At 35.1% G+C, this 25,255-nt stretch overlaps 1 protein-coding gene across 12 annotated transcripts in view; it reads right to left on the bottom strand.

The window, feature by feature from the left end:
* N4bp2l2 (NEDD4 binding protein 2 like 2) overlaps window positions 1–25,255 on the bottom strand; it is a 113,749-nt gene that overhangs the window by 71,788 nt on the left and 16,706 nt on the right. For 6 of the 12 annotated variants that reach the window (XR_012436263.1, XR_012436265.1, XR_012436264.1 and 3 more), the window contains 3 exons: window positions 21,926–22,014; window positions 21,467–21,543; window positions 17,888–18,034 (listed from right to left, as the gene is read on the bottom strand). Coding sequence is in view for 5 of the 12 variants with exons in the window: in XM_020176842.2 (XP_020032431.1) it covers window positions 17,888–18,034; window positions 21,467–21,543; window positions 21,926–22,014 (313 nt within the window). In the remaining 7 variants the exon portion in view is untranslated. Of the gene's footprint in view, window positions 1–16,880; window positions 18,035–21,466; window positions 21,544–21,925; window positions 22,015–25,255 lie in introns of those variants that run through there. The other 6 variants (XR_012436267.1, XR_012436268.1, XR_012436266.1 and 3 more) reach the window with 3 other exon arrangements.

Below are 25,255 nucleotides of genomic sequence, written 5' to 3'. Positions count from 1 at the left end.
AATACTATAGATTGAACCCAAGACCTTTGCACTTACTCAATCAGCAAGTGATCCACCACTTGAGCACACCCCAGTCCTTTCCTTTTTTATCTTTTTGAGTTGGGGGTCTTGATAATTTTGCCTGAGCTGGCCATGCACCATCCTGCCTCCACCTTGGAAGAAGCTGTGGTTACAGGGCTGCACCATCATGCCCAACTCATTTCAATAATATTCACACCATCTTCACCAGAAGTAGGTTCTATCTCACAAACAACTTTCTTTGTTCATCCAAAGGAAGCAACTCCTCATCTGTTAAATTTTCATCATGAAGCCAGGCACAGTGGCTCAACCTTATTATCCTAGCTATTTGGGAAGCAGAGGTTGGGAGGATCACAGTTAAAAGTGAGCCCAGGCAAAAAGTAGACTCCATGTCAATCAACAGTTTGGCGCAGCTATGTGGGGAAACACAAATAGGAGGATGGCTGCCAAGGCCAACCTGGGCATAAAGTGAAAAACCTATCTCGAAAATGACCAATATAAAAAAAGGACTGGCAGAGTGGCAAGCGAGAGGCTTTGAAAAAAAAAAAAATCACAAGATTATAGCAATTAGATCACATTTTCAGGTTAACTTCTAGTTCTAGTTCTTTTGCTATTTACAGTACAGCTAGTTACTTTCTCCACTGAAGTGCTGAAATCATCCATGAAGACTGGAATCAACTTCTTCCAAACTCCTGCTGATATTTTGACTTCCTCCCATGAATAAGCTCTTACTCGTATCTAGAACAGTGAGTCCTTCCCAGGATTTCAACTTACTTTGCCCAGATTCATCAGGAGAATCACTATCTGTGGTAACTACAGCCTTATAAAATATGTTTCTTCAATAGTGAAACTTGAAAGTTGAAATTCTCTTTGATCCATGGGCTGCAGAATGGATTTTATGTGTATTAGCAGGCATGAAAACAACATTAATCTTCTTGTACATTTCCATCAGAGCTCTTGAGTGACCAGGTACATTACCAGGCAATCTTTTTTTCCTTAGCAGGTCTCAACAGTGGGCTTAAAATATTCAGTAAACCATGCTGTAAACAAATATGTTGTCCTCAAGGCTTTGTTGTTCCACTGATAAAGAGCACAGGGAGAGCAGGCTTAGTATGATTGAGGGCCCTAGGATTTTTAAAATAATTATTGGCTTCAACCTGAAAGTCTCCAGTGTAGCAGCCCCTATTGAGTCAGCCTGTCCTTTGAAACTTTGAAGCCATAGATTAACTTCACTGTAGCTATGAAAGTCCTTGGTAGCATCTTCCTCCAATGTAAACTGTTTCGTCTACATTGAAAATGTTTAGTTTAGCCACCTTCATCAATTATCTTAGTTAGGTCTTCTGGGTAACTTGCTGAAGCTTCTCCATCAATACTTGCTGCTTTGCCTTTGTTTTGGAAAGAGCTTCTTTCTTTTACCACAATGAACCAACCTCTGCCAGCTTCCAATTTTTCTTCTGCAGCTGCCTCACTTTCACACTATTGAAGAGAAAGTTAGGGCCTTGCTCTGGATTAGGCATTGGTTTACTGTCACTGGTTTGACCTTCTATCCAGACCAAAATCTTGCCCATTTCAGAAAAAGGCCGTTTCTTATAATTCATGTGTTCATTAGAGTAACATTCTGTAACTTCCTTCAAGAACTTTTCATTTGCATTCAAAATTTGGCTGTTTGGCACAAAAGGATTAGTGTTTGACCTATCTCAGCTTTCAACATGCCTTTCTCAATAAATTTAGTCATTTCCTAGCTTCTGATATAAAGTGAAAGACCTGTGATTCTTCCTTTCACTGGAACACTTACAAAAGCAATCACTGTAGAGCCAAATATTCATAATTTCAACAGTGTTACCTCAGGAAATAGGGAGGCTGGAGGAAGACAGGCAAATGACTGTGGAGCAGTCAGAACACAAACATTTATCAACCATGTTATCCAGTTATATAGTACCATGAAGCAATTATAATAGTAACATAAAATATCACTGATCACAAATCATCCTACCAGATGTAATCATGAAAACGTTTGGAATATTGTATGAATTACCAAAATGTGACACAAAGATATGAAATGAGCACATGTGGCTGGAAAAAGGATACCAGTAGCCTTGCTTCAATTCATAAGAAATGCAGTATCTGTGAATCACAACGAAACAAGAAATATATCACTGTTGTTTCTTAAAGTTGGAACCAGAAATAATTTTTTGGGTAGTCATTCATGCATCAAGTATGTATCAAGGGTTGGAGATTTAGTTCCATGGTAGAGTGTTTGCCTAGCAAACATGAGGCTCTGAGTTTGATCCCCACCACCCCAAAGAAAACAAAACCACATGTATCAAGTGTTTATTATGTACTTAGCACTGAGCTAGACCCTGAGGAAACAAAGATAAAGATGACACATTCAAAAACCTTAGTCCTGCAAAGCAAGACTAGATCATGTTCTATGTGAGCTCCATCAGGTTCCCACCATCTTTCCCTCAGAAAGCAACACATTGAAGGGTAGCTTATCTTATTTACCCACTAGCACATATAACATATACAACAAATGTTCATGCATATCTAGGTAAGCAGTAAACAGTTTTAAAACTAAGTCTAAATTTTTAAGCAGCACAGAGAATATATAATTTTAGCGGGGCACCGGTGGCTCACACCTGTAATCTTACCTACTTAGCAGGCAGAGATCAGCATGATAGCAGTTGAAAGCAAATAGTTCTTGAGAATGTATCTAGAAAATACCCAATACAAAAAAAGGGCTGGCAGAGTGGTTCAAGTGGTAGAGCGCATGCCTAGCAAGTACGAGGCCCTAAGTTCAAAGCAGTAAACTCTGTCTCTCTCTCTATACACACACACACACACACACACACACACACACACACACACACACACATTAATTCCACCAATTCCACATACTCAACTTATCTACTTAAAATGGTCAAACTATTCATCCTAAATTACAAAACCAAGAGCAACCATCCTTAAACCTTGTCTAAGAATTCTGAACTTGAAATCCATGAATGTCCTTCACAGGGAACATGTGAAATTCCAGAAATTTTTGGAGAGAATATATAATAGATGAAGTAGGTCTTAAAATTAAAATTAAAATTAAAAATTTCATCAAATGTCCTCATTTTACACAAGGGAACTGCAGAAGAGAGGGAAATATATCACTGTATCTCTCAACTAGCTGGTGTTAAGAGCTGTGTATTCATTTGCTAGAGCTCCTAAAACAAAATATCATCGATTAGATGGCATAAACAATAGAAATGCATTTTTTCACACTTCTGGAGACTAATAGTCCAAGATCAAGGTGTCAAGAGTTAGTCATTTCTAAGGCCTCTTTCCTGGGCTTGCAGATGGCCACATTCTTCCAGTGTCTTCACACAGTCTTCCTTTGTGTGTCTCCAACATAATCTCTTCTTAGAAGGGCACTATTCATATATTGGATTAGGGCCCACATATATGATCTTGTTTTACCCTATTATCTCTTTAAAGACTCTCTCCAAATATACCTTCTAGGTACTCAGGGCTAAGACTTCCATACATGAATTTGAGAATGGACACAATCCAATCCTCTACCCCCTCCCAAATTCATGTTATTCTTTTATGCAAAATACATTCACTTCATCCCAACAGTACCAAAAGTCTTAATCCATTCCAACATCAACTTTTAAATCCAAAATCTCATCTAAGTAGCATTTACATAGGCTATGAATGGACTCAAGATAAGACTTGTGCTGAAGCAAAATTCTTCTCCAGCTATAAACCTTTGACACAGACAAGTTATGTGCATCCAAAATACAATGGTGAAACAAGCATAGGACGGACATTTCCATTTCAAAAGTAACAGCCAGAAAGAAAAAAGCAATGAAAGGCCCCAACAGGCCTGAAACCCGGCAAGGCAAATTCCATTAGACTTTTAAGTCTCAAGAATAATCTCTGAATCAGGTGCAGCGGCAAAATCCTAGCACTTGGGAGGCTGAGGCAGGATGAAGTTCTGTCTCGAAAAAGGTGGGGTGGGGGGGTTGAGTAGAAAATAATAATCTTCTTTGGATTTAAGCTTATTGATACGAAACCTTCCTTATAGGCCCATCAAAGTAGTAACCCATGCCCCCTCTATCCTAAGAAGCAGCTCCAACCTGTAGGACCTGGGTCTTCTGGTCCTGTGGTAGCCAATGTTGACCTCTGAAACACTTTCTGGGGCATTCATCCCTTTTGTTGAAAGATAACACGTGTTTCACAAAAATAGCTCCATTGAACCATATTTTAAAATCCCAGAACCTCAACAAACTTCATTTTAACCCATCCTGACCCTTTCAGTTTCAGCTGGCAGTGTTTCCACTAGTGTAACCCCATCTCTAACCCTGGTTTCTGCTGACAACCAGATCCACAAGTCCACAATTTCAGAAAATCTGCCTAATAAATGGCTGTCAAGCAACAGCCTTCATGTTCCCTCCAGATCATCCTTTCTACTTTTTTTGAAATACGAACAGAATGAGAATTTTCTAAAACTTCAAGTTCTGGTTTTCTGGTTCTTTGGGGCTTAGCAATTCCGTCCTTCAACTTTCTCTACTACATTTTACTATAAGCAAGAAAAAACTAGGTCATATCAACACTTTCCACAGAAATCTTCTGCTGAATATCCAAGTTCATCACCAACAAGTTCCACAAACCACTTTAACACAATTTGGTTTGTTTCAACACTATAATGAAGATTGCCTTTCCTCCAAATTCCAGTAACATTCATATTCTTTTTTTCTTAGTGAGACTGAGGTTTGAACCTGGGACTTTGCACTTGCAAAGCAGGAGCTCTACTGCTTGAGCCACACCTCCACTCTATTTTTGCTCTGGTTATTTTTGGATATGGGGTCTCCTAAAGTATTTGCCCTGGCTGGCTTTGAACAGTAATTCTCCCTATCTCAGCATTCCAAGTGTACTAGGATTACACTGGTACCAGCTCTATATTCCTACTTCTACTAACATTTTTTCATGATGATATATATGGATGTCTAGGATGACAGAAGCTTTCTCTACAGTTCTCTTTTATTTCTAAATCCTTCAACACACATATTTTGACCAAGAATCTCATCAAGAAAATTTTTTAACACTCCTCTTTATTATCTTGTTCTAAAGCTATTTCCACATTTTTTAGTTATTTATGACAACAGCACCCCACTTTCCAGTACCAAAGTCTGTATTAGCTTACTAGCACTGTTTTCTTTACTTTAACAAAACACCTAAGACTGGGAAATTTATAAAGCATTGAAGTTTATTTGGCTCACGGTTCTGGTGGCTGAGAAGTCCAAGAGCATATCACTGGCATCTGCTTGGCATCTGGTGATAGCCTTCTTACAGCATTACAACATGATAGAGAGCATCATATGGTAAGACAGAGCAAGTGTGCTACCTTGGGTCTTTCTCTTCTTATATAAGCCACTAATAACACTGTAGAAGCACCACCCTCATGACTTTATTTAACCCTAATTTTTGCCTAAAGGCCCCAACTCCAAATACCCTAACATGAATTTGGAGAATACCCTAACAAAACTTTTGGAAGACACATCAAACCACAGCAGGCTTCCATAACAAAGTACCACATATCACATATATCACTTAAAACAACAGAAATTTATTTCCTCACACTTCTGGCAGCTTGACGTTCAATATCAAGGTGTTAGCAGGGTTGATTTCTTCCAAATCCCCTCCTCCTTGGCTTGTAGAGTCTTATTTCTTCAGTGTCTTCATATGGTCATCCCTTTGTATGAGTCTTATTTTAACCTCCTCTTACAAAGACACCACTTTCTCATATTAGAGTTCATCTACATGGCCTCATTTTATCTTACACTATTTTCAAATATAGTCATGTTGTAGGTACTAAGCATTAGAACTTCAATATATGAATTTGGATTTTTTTTTTTTTTTTTTGGTGAGGGTACTAGGGTTTGAACTCAGGGTCTAATGCTTGCTAAGCAGGTGCTCTACCACTTCAGTCACACCACCAACCCCAATATATGAATTTGGAAAGACGCAACTCAGCTCGGAAACAGCTGGCACAACATAGATCCACTTATTGTATGAACAGTGAATACCTCTCATACTAGCTGATGATCTTGCAATGGTAAGCAAAACAGATACAGTTGCTGACTTGTGGAGCTTAAAATAATGGGAGAAATCAAATGCAAATGAAAAAAGAAAAAGTATATGACAGTATATAAGATGCACTTTGGGCCTGAACTCATCAACTCTGCTATATGCAAAAAACCTTCCTTGAAGAAATCAAATCAGAAGGAAGAGTATGGAAGGAAGGGATATGTACAAACAGAAATTTTCAGAAAGAGGGAACAGCATAGCACATTCAAGGAACACAGAGGTGGTCAGTAGGGCTGAAATACAGAAAGAGAGTAATAAAACTTAAGGTTGGGTAGGAAAGCAGGGTGGTATCATCCAGGAGCTTAATAATCATATTATGGTTATGGGTCTTTGTCTGAAGAGTGATGGGAAGCAACTGAATGGTTTTAATCATGATCATACTTTCATTCTGAAAAGGTCATTCTGACAGAGTGGGAGAACAAGGGAACTGTTGGTAATGTTCTGTTTCTTGGCCTGGGTAATGCTTCCATGGATATATTCATTCTGTGAAAATCTGTTGAATAATGACAGTTTAAAAAGAGACAGAATCAAGATATTCAGATAGCAAAATTCACAGTACCCATTTAGTAAGTTGAAAGGAGATATAAAAGAATATTCCCAAGTTTCTGGCTTGCAAAAATAGCTGGAAGGTAAATCCATACACCGTTCCAGGAAATCCTGGAGACTCAGATTTAGAGAAATTACAGGTCTAGAGGAGTCTTTCAGGACTCAAAGGAGGAAATGTCAGATAGGCAATTAGGTTCAGAAGACAGTCCTAAGAAGAAAATATAATTTAGGGTCAACTTTGTTAATAGAAGTAGAGAGTATAAAATCATTTGACCAACCAATATTTAATGAATCCTTATATCCTAATATCCTAGATACTAGCTTAGATTTTATTGCCACAGCTATGAACAAAATAAACAAGTTCTAACAGATCTTAATAGTTTAGTTTAGGATTTGCCAACAAATCAGTAATAAATAATTAACTTCAAATACTACTCAGTATTATGATAACAATAGGACAATGTAAGAGTAATAGGGGTGGGGTTACTTTACACCAGATTAAACCAGTCAAGGAAGGCCTCTCTGGGAAGGTGACATTTCAGATGAGACATGAATGCTGAGAAAACTCTAGGTATAGGAAGACTAGAGAGAACAGCATTCCAGGGAAAAGAAAACAGCTAGTACTTAAGGCAAGGACAAGTTGAGCATGTCTGAAGAACAGAGAAAAAGACCAATATAGATGGAATGTTGTGAATGAAGACTAGTACAAGGTAGAGCCAAGGAAAAAAGAAAACAGCTAGTACTTAAGGCAAGGACAAGTTGAGCATGTCTGAAGAACAGAGAAAAAGACCAATATAGATGGAATGTTGTGAATGAAGACTAGTACAAGGTAGAGCCAAGGAAGCCAAGGACCAGATTATATAGACTTTAAGCAGGGAGTGGCTTAATTTATCTGTGTGTGTGTGTGTGTCCCTTGGTGTGTATAAGTATTTTTTTTTTTAATTTAGATTATATTAGTTGCTCTATGGGTAAAGTAACAGGTTGGCAAAAATAAAAGTGAGGAAGACTACTAGATTTAAATGAAATCTGTCTGGAACCAAAAGTTAAGCAACTCTAAAAATCAAAGACTAAGACCAGAAGGCAGCAAAGGAGACTAAGAAATAGGCACAGAGATATAAACAAAAAGTATGATGTTGAGGAAGTACTTTAAGGAAAAACTGATCAAAAGTCAAATGCTTGTGAAATAGTCAAGTAAGACGAGCAGCAGGCTCATTTTGGAGACCTTAAGTCAACTTAGTAGAATGATAGAAACAAAACCTAAAAAGAAGTAGATTCAAAATTATCAGTGAAAGATGAGGGAAAAAAACCCAATAGGTGCAGACTGTTCATGAGAAGTTCAGCTGAAAGCCATGCCAAGAAAGAGAGACTTTTATAGATAAGAAACTTGATCATGTTTAATGGGACAGGCTCAAGGCAAGGGTGAGACTACAGAGAAAAGGAACAACTAATAATAAATAAGGATACATGAGAAGACAAGAGGTGCAGTCCAAACTACAGGTGAAGGCATGAGCCTTAGATCAGAGCAGGGCTCCCTATTCTATTGAAACAAAAGAGGATAGATACAAATGGAGGTGGAAATCGGATTGTTGGACTCTTAACAATAAATATGTTCCTGCCACTGAAATCATGCTATGGACATTCTGAAGTGTCCTAAAGTAGGACAACAAAATAATCAAAAGAAAGTTAAATTAATTAGCTTGAAGCAGGCAAATAATAACTCAATATATTACTTTTTTTTTCAAATAAATAGGTTCAAACTTAAGAGATTCAGTGCTTTCTTTTTAAAATTATACTGAGGTTGGCAGAGTGGCTCAAGTAGTAGAGTGCCTGCCTAGCAAGTACAAGGCCCTGAGTTAAAATCCCACAAATTATACTAAGTTTTTCGGGGAGAAGACTTCTACAAACTGACTATGAACTTTTTGGTGGATAACTTTAAGATTAGGATAAGTACGTGAAGTATTTTCCTCAGACTGTCTGAGAATTCTAGAGTAATGTGTTAAAAACTAGAAATAACTCTAAAAGAGATGGATAATCAAAAGCCTCAGCACCACTGTGCTTACTGGTATTACAGGGTCTCATTTCTTGGTCATAAATCACTAATCTAAACATTCCTAGAGAGGTAAATTTGAACAAAAGACTCTGGATGACTTTAAATACACCAAGCTAAATGAGAGAGTCTTCCTATCTATGGGTCTGGACACCTTTTCTCCTAGCAAATATCAACAATTCATGTTCCAACTGTTTCTTATGTCACAAACTGTCCTTTAAAGTTGCTCTACTAGGATTAATGCTTCCTTAATAACAAAATATTAGTGAGGATTGGCAGAGTGGCTCAAGTGGTAGAGCATCACCTAGCAAGTATGATATCCTGAGTTCAAATCCCAGTACCACCACAATCAAAAAAAAATTGTTTCAGGGAGAAGACTGGTATTCTTCCTGAGTCTAGTATTCAAGTATTTACTAACTCCTGTTAAAGAACAAAGCTTCAATGACACAGTTCGTCACCAAGGAAGACAAGATCCATGCTTTCATAGCACATTCTTAAGGAAACAAGATAATCTTCCTTAATATAAAACATCCTTACTTCTTCCCACTGGTCCTTAAACAGCAAATGGAAAATGGGGATGGAGAAATAACACTTTTGACCACTATTCTTCTAGCATTAACTATTGCTTTCCCATCATTTTTTAGAAATCTAAGAATATTTTTTCTCAGCACTTTTAATTAGTTCAAAATGCCTATTTGGGCTTTATGGCACACACCTGTAATTCCAGCTCTTAGGAAGCTAAGGCAGGAGGATCATGAGTTCAAGGTCAACTGGGCTACAAAATGAGTCTCAAAAAATAAAAATAAACAAAATGTCTAGCCCAGGGCTCCTATCAGATTTCCTATAAATACCTGCATTCTAAGCACTGTTGAATTTTTTTTTTTTTTTTTTTGGTGGTACTGGGGTTTGAACTCAGGCCTTCACAATTGTTAGGCAGCCACTCTGCCAGTCTTGGTTGCATTTTAAATAAAATATTTTAACTGCATCTGTGCTCAGAGTTATAATGCACCATATTACTATTATTTCAATACCATTTATATACCTTAATCTATGCTTAAAACCAGTGCCATTTCTTCTTTCATGAAGTCATTCCTGTTCTAAATAAAAAATTCCACCTTAGACTTGATATTTAGAAACAATAAAAAAAAAAAAAAAAAGGCCAAGAGCTTGAGACTTGTATCTATAATCCTACCTTCAGGAGGCAGAGGTCAGGAGGACAGCAGTTCAAAGCCAGAAGCCAGCCAGGCAAAAAGAAAAAACAAAAACCACGCAAGGCACTATCTCAAAACCCCAACACAAAAAAGGGCTGGGAGAGTAGCTCAAGTGGTAGAACATCTCCCTAGCAAGCATGAGGTCCTGAACTCAAACCCTAGTACTGCCCCCATCAAAAAAACAAAAGCAAACAAAGGAAAAGAAGAGTCAGGTGTTGGTCGCTCATACTGGTAATCCTAGATACTTGGGAGGCTAAGATCAGGAGGAAGATCACTGGTGGAGGCCAGTCTAGACAAGTAGTTCAAGAGACCCCATTTCCAAAACAACCAAAGCAAAATGGACTGGAGGGGTGGCTTAGTGATAGAGAGCATGTTTTCTAGCATGAAGCCCCCAGTCCCACCAAATAAAAAAAAAAAAAAAGGAAAAAAAAAATCACAAACTATTCTTAAAGAATTAAGTCAAACTAAGTAAGATCCAGTTCTTCCTTTTTTCTGGCAGTACTGGTGTTTGAACTAAGGGCTTCATGTTTGCTAGGCAGGCACTCTACCTTTTGAGACACTCCACCAGCCCTTTTTTGTGTTGGGTACTTGTGAGATAGGGTCTCCAGAACTACTTGCCTGGCCTGGCTTTGAACTACGATTCTCCTGATCCCAAGTGGCTATTATTGCAGGCATGAGCCATCGGTACCCAGTCAGTTCTTTAAATTTTTAAAATTAATTAAAACAAAATAAGACCAATACACAAAAATAAGAAGGCTTCATATTATACTTAACAATTTTCTTTATAGAATCTAATTATTTAATTCAATGTTATTTATAAAGCAACTTTAAGAAACTATCTCTATTGTTATTTAAGTCTGGAAAATTAGTATCTACTGCTACCACACTTAAGTAATAAGTAGACATAAAAGAAAAATAAGACCACTTGACCTATTTCAGGAAATAGTGCTTCAAAATTAATCATGAATGAAAAAAATCCCAACTTATATAATTTAACAATCCATTTATTGAAAGTTCCACATTTCAAATGTGAATAGAAGTGAGAAAATATTAAAATTTTAAACATTAAAGCACAACAGTATATATAAACAATTCAAATGAAAAAATGTTGCTGAAACATGATTATCAACTATATATATGCATAATCTGTAGAAAACCGTGAAACATTAAATGGTATAAACTTCTCTACTTTCAATCTTGACTTATAATAGAAATCTAAATGGTCATTTACAGATTTCTTAACAACTAACTTTACTGAAAAATCAACATACCTCTGATCCTATAAATTAAAAGTACCATAAGGATGTACTCAAGGATTCTTTACTCCCATTTCCTACATGGTGAGCAGGAAGTTTTTCCTTTTTCTCCCTACTTTCATCATCTTATACTAAATTCCTTTCCTAATAAATTTTACTATTAAAAAAAAAGATGTGTTCAATTCTTCACTGGAATTTTTTATCTTGGAAAAAATCTAATTAAAAAAGAAAAGATTAAAGATAATATGGGATATAGTCCGACCTAGATTTGAATCCCAGTTCCATCTCTTACTAGAGAAATTATACTGTATAAATAGCTTAACCTAAATTTTGTTTCTTCTGTATAAACCCTTATAGAATTGTTATGAAAATTCAGAGGCTATAATAATCAGACTATGGCTTAGCACTGACAGGCATTAAATTGACAGCAGTATTTTTTTAAAATATTAGTAAATTAAGGCTTACTGCTTTAAACTCCTACTGTTTATTGCAGCAGGATTACAGACTATGAAAAACCACCTGTAAAAGTGTAACTCAAAATGGCTATCGGCTTTTCCAGTGCTGGAAGAGCAACCTCCAATCTTGACTAAAAGTCAATTCTATAATGATTTCCAACTACTACTTATCAACTGAAGTCTATCAGCATAATTAAGTTACCACCCAAATTTTTTCTCACATCCAACTAGTATGCCATGTCTCTTAGATTCCCAACCAATTGAGTATCATAATGATAGATTTCTTTCTAAGAATTTTCAAATCAAAATTCTACTAATCCACAGGCTAGTAAACTAACTACTGAGTTATGGCCTACAAGCTTAACTTTGTTAAACAAGGTTCATAATGAACAACAAATTCAGTGGAAGGAAAAAGAAGTTATATCTAGTTTTGCCAGTCACTTACCATCTTACCTTCATGTTATGGATGTTATGAGGATGACTGCCAGGCAGAAAACAGATAAAAGAAAAACAAAACACCTATATAGAAAAAAAGACTATGAGAGAAAGAAGGAGCATAACTTAAGACTATTAAGAAAGATGGAAAAAAACAAAGAAGAAAAAAAGGATAAAGAGAGAGGAAGAACCCAAAATCCTTTTCAAATAAATTTTCCTTCATTTTGTTATACTTAAAAAAAAGATAGAAGAGTTAAGACTTACAAGTGAAGAAGTGGTAAGAAAGCTGTATAATGATTCCAGTAGCAATTGCTAGTTGCAGATGAACTAGTCCCAAGAGTAAAATTTTAACTTTACATGTTCCATATGAAAACACAGTTGAAAACTGTAAGAAAATAGCCCAAATAATATAAATACTTTAATGGGCTCTCTAAAATTGAACAAAATTTTAAACATGAATGAAGAGATTGTTCTCTTTTTCTTAGTTACTAATACAGTTGAGAGGCACCAGTAACGCTTCTGAAAATTTCTCAATCTATTAGTTTATGAAAAAAGATTTAATTTTTTTAAAAAAGGAAATACCAGGAATAAAGCTTATTAATGTGGTTGTGTCTAGTTCGAAGACTAGGGGCTACATTATAGCTGTGTCCATGCTACATAAAATAATCTATTGTATTTGTATTTCAGACAGGTAAGTGAATTTAACAAATTGTGTACTGAGAGATATATTATGATATGTAACCATTGCAATTATCACACATGGCATGTGGCAGGGTCATAGGTCAGAAAAGACCTGCGGAAGAAAAAGAGATTATTTCTAATATAAATGACTAGAACTTCCACTAAATGCACAAAAAGTCAGTTAAAACTTTCCAACCCATATACCAGTTCCCAAAAGGAAGAGAAGCACTCTCTTATTACTCCTTCCTCTTGTGCATAGTCTGACAGTGATAATACATTAAGAATTTCTGGTAGTGGGCCCTTATCTGAACTGCCTACCTCATGCCTCAAGGTGTACTTTCAGTTTGCTAGTAAATCACTCTTTGCTACATTTTTATTATTCTGTGGTTCTTTTGCTGAAGCTGGGTGATAGTCTTAATTTTAGACATTGCACCCAAGGAACCATAATACATTCCATCCACTGGTAGCATTTTGATGCTGTGACTCAGATCCACAGAAGGGGCTGGCATTTACTGCCTTTTTTTTTTTTTTTTTTAACCATCATTTGATGAGGTAGAGAAATGAATACGTAGACTCTGTGGGCCCTGTAGTATGACCCTTGAAATACAACAAAAATAATCTGAGCAGTATTTTGAGATGCTAGGACATAAGCTATAGGAAAGACAGAATTAAACTTAAGAATGGACTCCAGGCTACAGAATATGCCTTCTTCAGGTAATACCAATAGCTTCCTACCCACACTTTTCTACCCTTGGATATGATGACTGCTTCATTTTGTGACATCTATAGTCCAATTGGCTCAATAATGGAAATGCCATATTCTCAGCAACCCGTACTACCCAAGGCCAATCAAACTCCCCAAAACTCTGGAACCTGAACACCCTCCATCATTTCCCCTGCCCCTCATCTGCAGGCAGCAGCCAGATCTATCTATCTATATCACTGAAAGAATACAGGGTCTTCAGCTCTTGAGGAGGGGGACTTAGTATAGGAATCTATGTAGACATAAGCAGGAATAAGGAAATGCCCCTGGATACAAGATTCCATTTCCCTTAGATGGAGGTGGAATCATAAAACCCTAGATGGCCCACACTCTACACCAATGATTAAGATAACAGTCCTATATTCTCCTGATCGATCGATCTATCTATCTATCTATCTATTTTGTGGTGCTGGAGATAGTACCCAGGGCCTCACATATTCTAGGCAAGAGCTCTACAACTGAGCCATATCCCAGCCCCGTATCTTGCACACTTCCTGTATTAAGGCCATGCATGTATCCCAATGGATGTGATGACCACTATATGACCCTACACTGGTGGCAAAGTGCAGGTGTACATCCTACTGGATAATAAAACTCCAAGTCACCAAAACTTGGAGACAGCTGCCTTATCCCAACTGCTGCCTCATATCTTGAGGGGTACTTTAGTTTTGTTAATAAATCACTCCTTGATATCTTAAAAAAATGTTTTTTTCATAGAAGAGGTATTCAAAATTAGGCTTGCACACATACACATTCTAACACAAAAATTAAACCATTTACTGCAGTCTAAGATCACTAAGTATAAATGATAGCCATTCTTTCACAAGCTTTTAAAATTCAGTTATAGAAAATCATAATTATAAACTAAGGTTTGCTCTGAAATTCACTAACCATGAAAAAGTGAAAATGTCTTAGGCTTAAAACATTTGGCAATTTGAATCAACAAAACTGAAATCAATCTAAATACTGCTGTGTAAAGTTAAAAAAAAAAAAAAAAAAAAAGGAATAAAAAAGACAAGAAGATAACCACTAATCCCTCATTCTCCAGAATCTATTCCAACAATTCCAACAAACTTAGTATTACTTCTTACCATCCTGAGTCTAGTTTAAAGCCATCAACAAACAAGATACTCATTAATCCCTTAATACAATCTCATCTTCCCAGTAAAGTTACATATATTTATAAACTGTAACCCCTAAAACTTAACTCTAAGAACCACTATCTCAATTTACTCTTTACACTGACACCAAATTACCTATTCTGAAAGGTTATCGTACTAAACTAAAATTTTGTCATGACTCTATGATAAGGTGTCTATGTGGGTTGCAGAAGCACAAACAAAAACTACAGCTTTAGCCCTTATCATGCATTCATGTCAGAATACATTAAATCTCAATAGACTGATAGGTAAACCTAGCTGGTCAAGGCACATTAACACCTATATTTCTTCAACATTTTCCAAAGAGAACACCAAATAAATATGCAGAAAAGCAGCTTAAGAGAATCACACTTCTACAGTAAAAAATTTGAGTGAAGTCAAAATAAACATTTCAAATTTCATTGAAATTATGAACTCTTTCAAAACTTATCACACATAAAATTAGAAAATTCAATAATCTACATTAGATAAAAGATAAACTTCAAATACTTTAATCAATCCTATTACTCCAACAACCCAATCTTTTGTAAATAATCTTACTTTTAAACATACAACATATGTAAAAACCTAATAGTTTTCTTTCAGAAAGGTGAATGCTAAAAAAAGACTACCTATTTAAAAAGGAGTACCAAGAGTTCACAACTTAATTATCTCAAGTAAATTAATATTAACATACAGAAAATTAAATATTTATCAAAAAGGTAATTTTTACACAAAAACACTAACAACAACAACAAAAGCTGTGGAAAACATCTTAGTGAAGTATAATGACTATTGCCTACTTTATTCTTTGTGATAGAGACCAAGTTAGAATGAAATATAGCAGTGGGGGAATTGACAACCTCTGAATAGATGAAAAGAATTTGATGAAAAATTGGTACATTTCACATTTTTATAATTTTTTTTTAGCACCAACCAATGTCTTATATAATAGTGATTGTACTTATCTCTCATTGTGTATTCGTTCCTCCACTGTTCTTATTTAAAAAAAAAAAATAGTCACAATGGTTGGAGACCAATTAACTACTTTTCACCATAAAAAAAAAAATCTTTGATCTGCCCCTGAACACATGCTGCACCCGTACATGACACACATGCTCCTGCAGAATAGGGGCTATGTGCCCATCACTGAGAGTCACGTGGTTAAAAAAAAAAAGTAAGTCTTTCCAGAAGAGTAATTTTTCTCCCTCAATAAGCATTTATCATTTTAAAAAGATTACTTAGTACTCAGAAAAACCTGGAAATGAAAATGATTCTTCAATAAAATCTGGAAATTATTTTATACTTACTATCTAACATGAATGTTTCCTCAAAATCTGTTTTCTCAAATGCAATTTTCTATTTCTTCAAAATATATTTGGTTAATTGACAGCCTGATAATCAAAAAACTATAGACCTACAGGACTGCTATTCCTAAATGAGGTTTCATGATGAAACCCAGTATATCTAACAGTTGCTTCACCTGTCTCTTAAGTTTAATCCTTTTGTATGATTTGCAAATTGAGTTAATTTACATAATGAAACACATGCCCAAATACCAGCAAATATCACTCTAAAAATAACAGAATATATAAAAGCAGTGAATGATAATGTCTCTCTCTATATATGAATGTAAATACTTACATACAAGTGTTAGTCTATTCCTACTACATATTTACTTAAGATGAACAAATATATACAAACATACACTTGTGCTAAACAAGATAAAGCAAGACAAAACCAATTCAGATGTAAACAGTACTAAATAGCACAATAGAAATCCTATTATTTTACTAAAGACAATAAAGACCTAGTTGGCAGTACTATAGCTGGTTTTCAGCCTCACTACTTAACAGGTAATAAATATAACAATAAGGGAAAACATATAAAGTATAACTGAAAAAAAAGCAGTAAAAGGTTTTAAGTTAACATGCAAAGAAAGATTTGCCCAGGCTGGTTTTGAACTGTGATCCTCCTGATCTCACCCTCCTGTGTAGCTAGGCTTACATGTGTGAGCCACTGGAGCCTGGCTACATCTCCTTTTTTTTGTTTCAGGTAAAGGAACATAATCTAATTAAAAAAAAAAAAAAAAAATCAGGGCTGGCAATGTAGCTTAGTGGTAATGTGTTTGCCTGGCATGTGTAAGGCCCTGGGTTCAATCCCCAGCATTATAAGAAATTAAGAACAACAAAAAAACAGAAAACCATTTAATGAGAAAAATACAGGTGGCTCTAAAGAAAATCAGAACTTGGAGAAATACTGTAAAGACAAATATTCTTATGACCAATGCTAATCAACTGCCCAATGTATTTTTATATTAGAATTATACTGCATTAAATTGAATAAAAAGAAGTGAAACATTATCAGAATCATTTGAGGAACCTTTTCTAACTATACAGTCACTTGCCTTTGTATCCCCCTTCCATAACTGGCAATTGCGTAGGTGGAGGGAGATGGCTTGAGAAGAAGGGTAATCAACATGTATATATTAAGTGATAAATACATATACATATATATGTATACATATATGTACATATACGAATGTATAGATATATGTACATATATACAATGTGTGTTCATAATGTTTATTATGAAGAAAACTCCCCAGATGGCTGATATCTCTACGATCAAGCACTTGATGGGGAATTATTTTTGTAATACATGATATGCTAACTACGGCTTAGAAATAATTTTGTTACACTGATGAACTAGCTGAAATATAATTTACTCATATACTGAAGTCAACTAAGGTCCCCAACAACAGCTGGTATTTCTTGCATATTTAAGGTCAGGAAGGAAAAAATATTGAAGTTTTATGAAAAGTTAGTGTGAACTATTTAAAAAACTGTTCAATATTATTTACAAAATAGATAAAATTAGTTTAAAATTCAATTTTAGAAAAAAATCTTAGATTCTATCACTCTACTACTCCTAACTACCAGAGGTATTTCCACAAAAGATTATAAAAACATTTAAAATACAATTTTATATAATTTTTATTTATACTTTAGAATTTAAACAACTTGCTGGGAACACTCTTTGTGACGCAACATAGTCTTTTTACTTGAAAGTATTTAAACTTCAAGACAGGCTCACTAATTTTTTTTTCAAAAGCAAGCAACAAATGTTAGCTGAAAATGGCCAGTTTAATGATTATTTGTGACACAGACTTGATTATGTGAGCCTAGAAAGCCTCCCCACCTCGGTCTCCCCTGTGGAGGAGGGGGTCTTTGTGTGCTTTTCTGTGGTGGTTCCACTGAATTCATTACAATAGAGATGGACATTTGATATTCGTAACGATCCAACATCTGTGCAATCTTCTTTCGAGACACACCATGTTTATTCCTCCTACCAAAAAAGAAAAAGATTTTAAAATCTCTTTTTTAGAATACATATAGATACACAGGCTTAGATAGTAAACTATTTTAAAGTAACACAATACAGATTGTAAGTAAAAATTTGTAAATAAACATTAGAAGATATATTCACTTACTCACATTTTATACAAAAAGATTTGCATTGGCTGACAGCAAAATGTTAATTGATTATACCTTCTTCACACAGAACTACTTTGTAGCCGTTGAGTATACCCCCCTTTAACAAAAAAATCAAGGATTACTTTTTTAAAAAAAGACAATAAAAGTGTCTGGAGAATTAAAGAAGAATGAATAGACTTCCAGGACTTACAAAACAATGTAAAATATTTATCACTTTTTAAAAGTTACAACAGTTTCTATCACATCTTAAAAAATTACTATTATCAGTACCATTTTACTAGAGACACAACACTGGCATCTTTCAAAAACATAATGTTGAATTAAAGAAGACAAAAGGAATACATTATGTATTATTCTTTATATATATACATGAATATATATATGAAGGCAAAACAAATATGGTATTAAGACAACAATTACAGGGTTAAAGTACATGGTAAAAAAGTAAGCAAGTGACAGATTACCAAGCTAAAAAACAACTGGTTAGATTCTTTTTGTTTTGCAGTTCTGGGTTTTGAACTCAGGGCTTTGAACTTGCAATTGCAAGTCAGGCACTCTACACTTGCACTACATTTTCAGCCTAATCAGTTAGCTCTAAGGGATGAAAGGTAATTGTGACTAGAAGATGTGCTTCTGAGGGGCTGGTAATACTCTTATGACAAGGGTGATGGCTTAATGTGTATTTGTTAAGTAAAAATCTTGTTAAGCTCTATATTTATTTGCATACTTTTGAGAGGGTTGTGGATTTTTTTTTTATTAATTTATTTATTTTTTGGTGGGAATGGGTTTGAACTCAAGGCTTCAAGCTTGCAAAGCAGGCACTCTACCACTTGAGTCACACCTCCAGTCCTTTTATTGGTTTTTAGATAGGATGTCTCTATGTAGCCCAGGCTGGCCTTGCACATCCATTCTTCCTGCCTCAGCCTCATTAGTGCTGGAATTAGAAGTATGCATCACCATTCCTGGCTCTTTATGTACTTTTTGTATGTAAGTTCATGACAATGCAAAGTGGTTTTTAATGTTTACATTAAAGACCAAAAAAGCAAAGTGAGAAGACAGAAGAAAAAAAATGAGAGATATCTAAGGTTAAAAACTGACAAGAAATGGGCTAGGGATACATTCATTGGTATTTGCCTAGAATATGTGAGGCCCTGGTATTAACCCAGCACTACAAAAAAAATTAAATTTTTAAAAAATTGCTAAGATATGAATAATTCTACAGATGCCAAAATTAATTAATTCTATGAACTCTTCTAACAATCAAACTATGCTAGATAGTAACTGCCTTCATTATGTAATGACAATTCATATTAAGGAATTAATCAGTTTTAACAGTCCCTCAAATGTAAACGAAGTCATGATGATATGACAATTCAATCATTCATTTATCCAATTATCTATTCAGTATAACTCAATCATCTTTAATTTTTAAAATTCTAACTCTTCCACCTTATGTGTGATGCACACAGCTTATAGGCAAACACCACCAAATATTAATATTAATGAGTCTGTCAGTATATTTATCTATATATGAACACATGGCACACAAGTGAGAAAGGCAGTAGTCAAAGAAATAAAAGACAAAGGGGAAAGAATTAGTTGGGCCCCATACACAGCTCAAAGGCTGTGCTCAATAGTAGAGCATGTACTTATTAACAAAGACCTTGGGCTCAATCACTAGCAGCTGCAGCAACAACAACAGAAAGTTATCAGCTCGAAACTAGAAGAGTACAAACAGAGGTGGAGAGAAAAAAACTGTTTTAAAAGATGAGGAGGACTAGAGGTGTGGTTCAAATGATAGAGTGCTTGCCTAGAAAGCAAAGGCCCCAAGTTCAAACCCCAGTACTGCAAAAACAAACAAAAGGTGAATGAGGGCTGAGTGTGGTGGTGCTCACTTGTGCTCCCAGCTACTTGGGAGGTAAAGAAAAGAGGCTCAGGCCTGTAATCCTAGCTACCTGGAGGGCTGAGATTCAGATGAACACAATTTAAGGCCAGACAGGACAAATAGTTCTCAAGACCCCATCTCCAAAATAACCAGAGCAAAAGGAACTGGAAAAGCAGCTCAAGTAGTAAAATGCTTGCTTTGCAAGCTCAAAGATCTGAGTTCAACTCCAATCTCACAAAAAAAAAAAAAAAAAAAAAAAGATTATCACTGGTAGAGGCCACCCAGGCAAAGTTAGCTCTAGACCCTATCTGGGAATAAAAAAAAAAAAAAAGCAAAATGCTTAGGAGTGTGGCTCAAGTGGTAGAGCACTTGCCTGCTAAGCAGGAGGCCCTGAGCTCAATCCCCAGTACATCACACCCCAAAAAAAGGTGGGGGGGAAGAGAGAATGATATTTGCACAACTCTGGGAATATACTGAAAACCAATGAATTATATACTTTAAATGGGTAAATTGTAAGGTAAGTGAATCATACCTCAGTAGTTAGTACCAAAAAGGGAGGGAATGAAATGAGAAAGAAAAGAGTGATAGGAAAAGCAGTGATATGAAGGGAAAGGAATAAAGGTCAATGGAAAAGCTGGGTTGAAAGTACTATCAGTCCACACTCTCTCATCACAAGCTCTGAAATCTATAAGATCCAAAAACTCAGTTTTCTGTTAACTCAGATGGCACAAAACCTAACCAGATCTGTACTCAACTGACAGCACAACCTACCCATAACTGAAATTAGATTGTGTAGAATCTTTCTTATTTGCTTAGACTGACTAGTCATGATTGGCTACAGAAACATTAAGTGTGACTGTGACATCCTGACCAAACTCTGGTAGTGGTGTTACAACCATGCATCATATTACCTTCCTAAAATCCACAAAATCTGAATTCCAAAACAAACAGATTCTAAGGATTTTGGTATGGGATATGGACCTGTAGCAGTAAAGCTAGAAAAAGAATACAATGAAAGCACAACGTAAAAAGGCAATAGAAGCCTAAAATGGGGAAATAAAGGTAGAAAGTCAAGGCAGAGAAGTGTCCTAGCTAAAAAACAGGGAAAAGTTCTGTTATACTACATGTTTCCTAACCAACGCTAGCATTCCATAAGCAGAAACGCAGGCATTCACATAAAGAAAAGTAACAAACACATCTAATAAAGATTATCTAAAACATTTTAATAGGCGAGGCTTCTCAAAAACCTTTAAGTCAACACTCCTCTTAACAGAAAATATAAAGTAGTAGTCCCTATCCACAAGTAACAAAGATGACATAAAAGCTAGGAAAAGAAACTGACCATGTAAAGGGAAATGAAAGATAAGAAGGATTCGAAAAAATTTTTGAGTGCCTTACTTTTCTAATTCTTCAGGATCAAATTTCCACCAAGTTTCAGGTTCGTGAAACTCTACTCTGTATCCTTTTCCTATGGCCTACACAAGGGAAGGGAAGAAAACAAAAACCCATAGAACAGTTCTTAAAGTAAAAAGAAGGCAAACATATAAATTTCATTTAGATAATACTTCTAAATTTGCTTAACCAAGAAAAACACAACTTTGTAAAATAATATAGTTAAGAAAAATGTTAAGACTACTGAAAAAATTCTAATTACTATTCTCAAGTTCAGGAAAAACTAAAAAGAGCATATTCCATCATAATTACCATTCCTAATTTGTTTAAAAAAACTAAGCAAACCAACAAACTTCTTTAGAAAACAAGGACAAATCTTTTAATAATAAAGATCAAATTAACCAAAATTTCAGAATATAAAAAAATTGACAAGAATAAAATAAAAAAGTCTCATATCAGATTTACCATTTCCACATATGGTTTCATTTCCCAAGCCTGTGTGTTAGTGTTGTCTATTATAACTGGAGATCTCCCCTGATCAATAGCTTGTTTTGCTGAAATAAAAAATATATTTAAAAACAAAAACAAAAAAATTAGGTTAAAAAAAATTTAAATATTCACTATTAAGAAATATGCCATATATTTATATTTAAAACCAAAACTGTATAATTTCTTGAGTCAGTGCCATAAAACAAAGACTCCACTAGATTAAAAGGGAATTAAGAGGCATAACCCACATGTCAGGTCCATTCTCTGGAATGGATGCTAGTTTTGACAAACTGTAAAACACATTTTAGGAAAATTTGGTTGAAAGTAAGCTAATAAAGCCTTCACTCTAGTCTTAATTTTCATTTATAGGAAATAAAGATGATAATGGAATAAATTACATCTGAATACAGACTAGGTACAAGAAGATGTGCAAATTTATTGACACAGAAAGATAGTTAAATGAAAACAGTAACAGTTAAAATACTGAAACACAATAGTCAAATATGATCTTCTATATAAGTCAAAATATAGAGGTACAAGGAACATTAAGATAATGAAAGTGGTCATCTCTACGTGGTGGGAATATTTGCATTTTAAGTTTACCTGTTATTCCTTACAAATAATGATTTTATTACTGCTGTTACTTTTATTAGCACACATTTGTAGTACAAAGGGGTTTCAATGAGATAATTCCCAAAGTATGTATAGTGTACTTTGAACAAGTTCACAACCTTCATTATATTCCCTTAACCCTCCTCTTTCCTGTCCCACATTCCCCTGCTTTTCAAAAGGGGAATGTCTGAATTTGATGGGTTTTATTATGCCATCTTTACATACACATACATATATATATATATATATGTATATATATCACACCTCAATCCTCTTCACCCCCCTACAAATAATGCTTTTGAAATAAAAGCACAATACCACAGCTCAACTGATTTTGTGTATCTCTGAGAACTATGATCTCAAACAAGAAGTTGAAGTAAAATGGAAATGTATTCTAAACTATCTCTATTTCAATGCCATCTCCTCTACCATGAGGTAGAAGTCACTGTCACAGCAAGCTACTATTATGACAGCAGTGTGTATATGCCTTCAGGTATACCAGGAAAGGAAAAAAAAGAACTTCTGATAATTTTAAAAGTTGAGGCAAAATGCAAGGATAAGAAGTTTTCTTGGGACTTAGGATTCAAACTACTAAGTTCAACATGATGAAAACATTTATATAGAATTCTAAAGATTAAGGAATAATGAATAAATAAGGTGGAATACATATTTAGGAGAAGACATTTCTAAATAGCAAAAGAAATGTAGACATCAGGTCCCCAATAGATACTATCATCTATTAGTGCTGGTTTATGTTGGCACCAAGATACTATCTCTCCTACTGCTCCACTGCAATCATAAATAGTGACTTATACTATATAGTTATCATTTAAAAAATTTTATTAAGATCCAGGGATGATGTGCACATCTATAATCTCAGCTACTCAGAAAACACGAGACCCTATCTCAAAAACTAAGCGAGGCATGGTGGCCATCACAGTTACTCAGGAGGTGGAGGTAGGAGGAACTCAATCTGAGGTTGGCCCCAGGCAGGAGCACAAGAACCTATCTGAAAATAAGGGCTGAAGTAGGTATGGTTCAAGTGGTAGAGCACTTGCCTGGCAAGCAAAAAGCCCAAAGTTCAAACTCCTGTACAGCTACAAAAAAAAAAAATTAAATAATTCTCCTGAGCTGGATGTGGGGTACATGGCTTTAGTCCCAGCTACTTGGGAAGCTCAGGTAGGATAGCTTGAGCTCATAAATTTGAGATCAGCCATGCACCATAACAAGACTTTGTCTCAAAAAAAAATGTTTTTTCTCCTAATGTCTAATAGCTAAATTTGTACATCTAAGGAGTTATGGTCTAGAGGAGCTTTTTAATGAAATAAATCTGATTCATTGGAGTGAAAAGATAGTCCTTTTTCCATGAATAATCACCATCTGATACCAGAGTCTAATACACTCTATAAGACTAGAGTTCTAAATAAACTGTCTGAGCACTCAAATAATAAGTGCAGTTTTCTTAAAACTACGCTTGGCACCTTGGAGATGTTTTCAATTTGTAAATGTTTCTAAAACTAATTTTATTTTTATTTTTTGCAACATGGGATAAAACTCAGGGCTTTGTACATGTTATGCAAGCAAGTATTCTACCACCAAACCCTGAAATTGATTCTTCCAATAATAAACATGATGCCAACAGGTACCTGGCATTTAAAGCTAACTAATAAATGTTTGTTGAAGAGTAATTTTGCCCTAAATAATATGCCATGCTTATAATGTTCAAAATGTCTGATTGCTACATATTAACCTTAGAAAAGGTAAAAAATTACCTTGAAAATGTCCATATTTGTTACTCTGATAAGAAACTAGCAAGTTTATCCAGATATAATTATTCTATTCCATGGTTCCATTACTGTGAGTATAATTAACATAATTTATAAGGCATAAACATTTTATTCTATTTTATTTATTTGTTAGAGGTACTGGGGTTTGAAGTCAAGGCCTCCTGCTTGCTAGGCAGGCACTCTACCACTTGAGCCATGCTCCTAGCCCAGCATAGGCATGTTAATAAAATACTCTATGGTACTCCTGCAAGGAGAAAAAGCATCCCACACAGGCAAACTTCCCAGTCTACCAAAGGTATACTTTCTTGACCAGTATCATTCATTTCACCTAATCTTGTTCCCTTTAACTTTAGTCAATAATTCTAAACATTTCTGGAATTGTAGTATCATCACTATTTGATTTGGACAACAATTTTCTATGGCATTAAAAAATTTTTTTTAATTTGAGATTTTTTTTTTATGCCACCCTCAATATAGTTGGAGAAATCCTAGAACATCTTAAAACCAATATAAGTTGAGTACTTCTTATCAGAAATGTCTGGGACCAGAAATGTTTCACATTTTAGGTTTTTTTTTTTTTTCATTTTGGAATAGTTGCATAAACTATAGATTAAACATACCTAATCTGAATATCCAAAATGCTTCAGTATCCAAAAGTTCAAATGCCTCCATGACTCAAGATGTTTCCTACTTTGAGGCATTTCAGGTTTTCAGATTAAGGATACTCAAACTTACTTGTCAATCAAATTTATTTAACATTTGAACATTCTTATGAAACTGTAAGAGATGCCTAAACTGCTTTTGCTGCAAAGCACTGACTCCTTACATGAGCCCACAAACTAACAGCAGGAGGCTTGGCATCCCTGCCTCCACTTTGTTTGGGTTTCAGCAAAGACAGGACTGATTG

This window comes from Castor canadensis, chromosome 10 (assembly GCF_047511655.1).
Source record: "Castor canadensis chromosome 10, mCasCan1.hap1v2, whole genome shotgun sequence".
NCBI classification, from domain to species: Eukaryota; Metazoa; Chordata; class Mammalia; order Rodentia; family Castoridae; genus Castor; species Castor canadensis.
The sequence above is the reverse complement of the archived record's forward strand: the minus strand, read 5'-3'. Positions and strand labels throughout refer to the sequence as shown.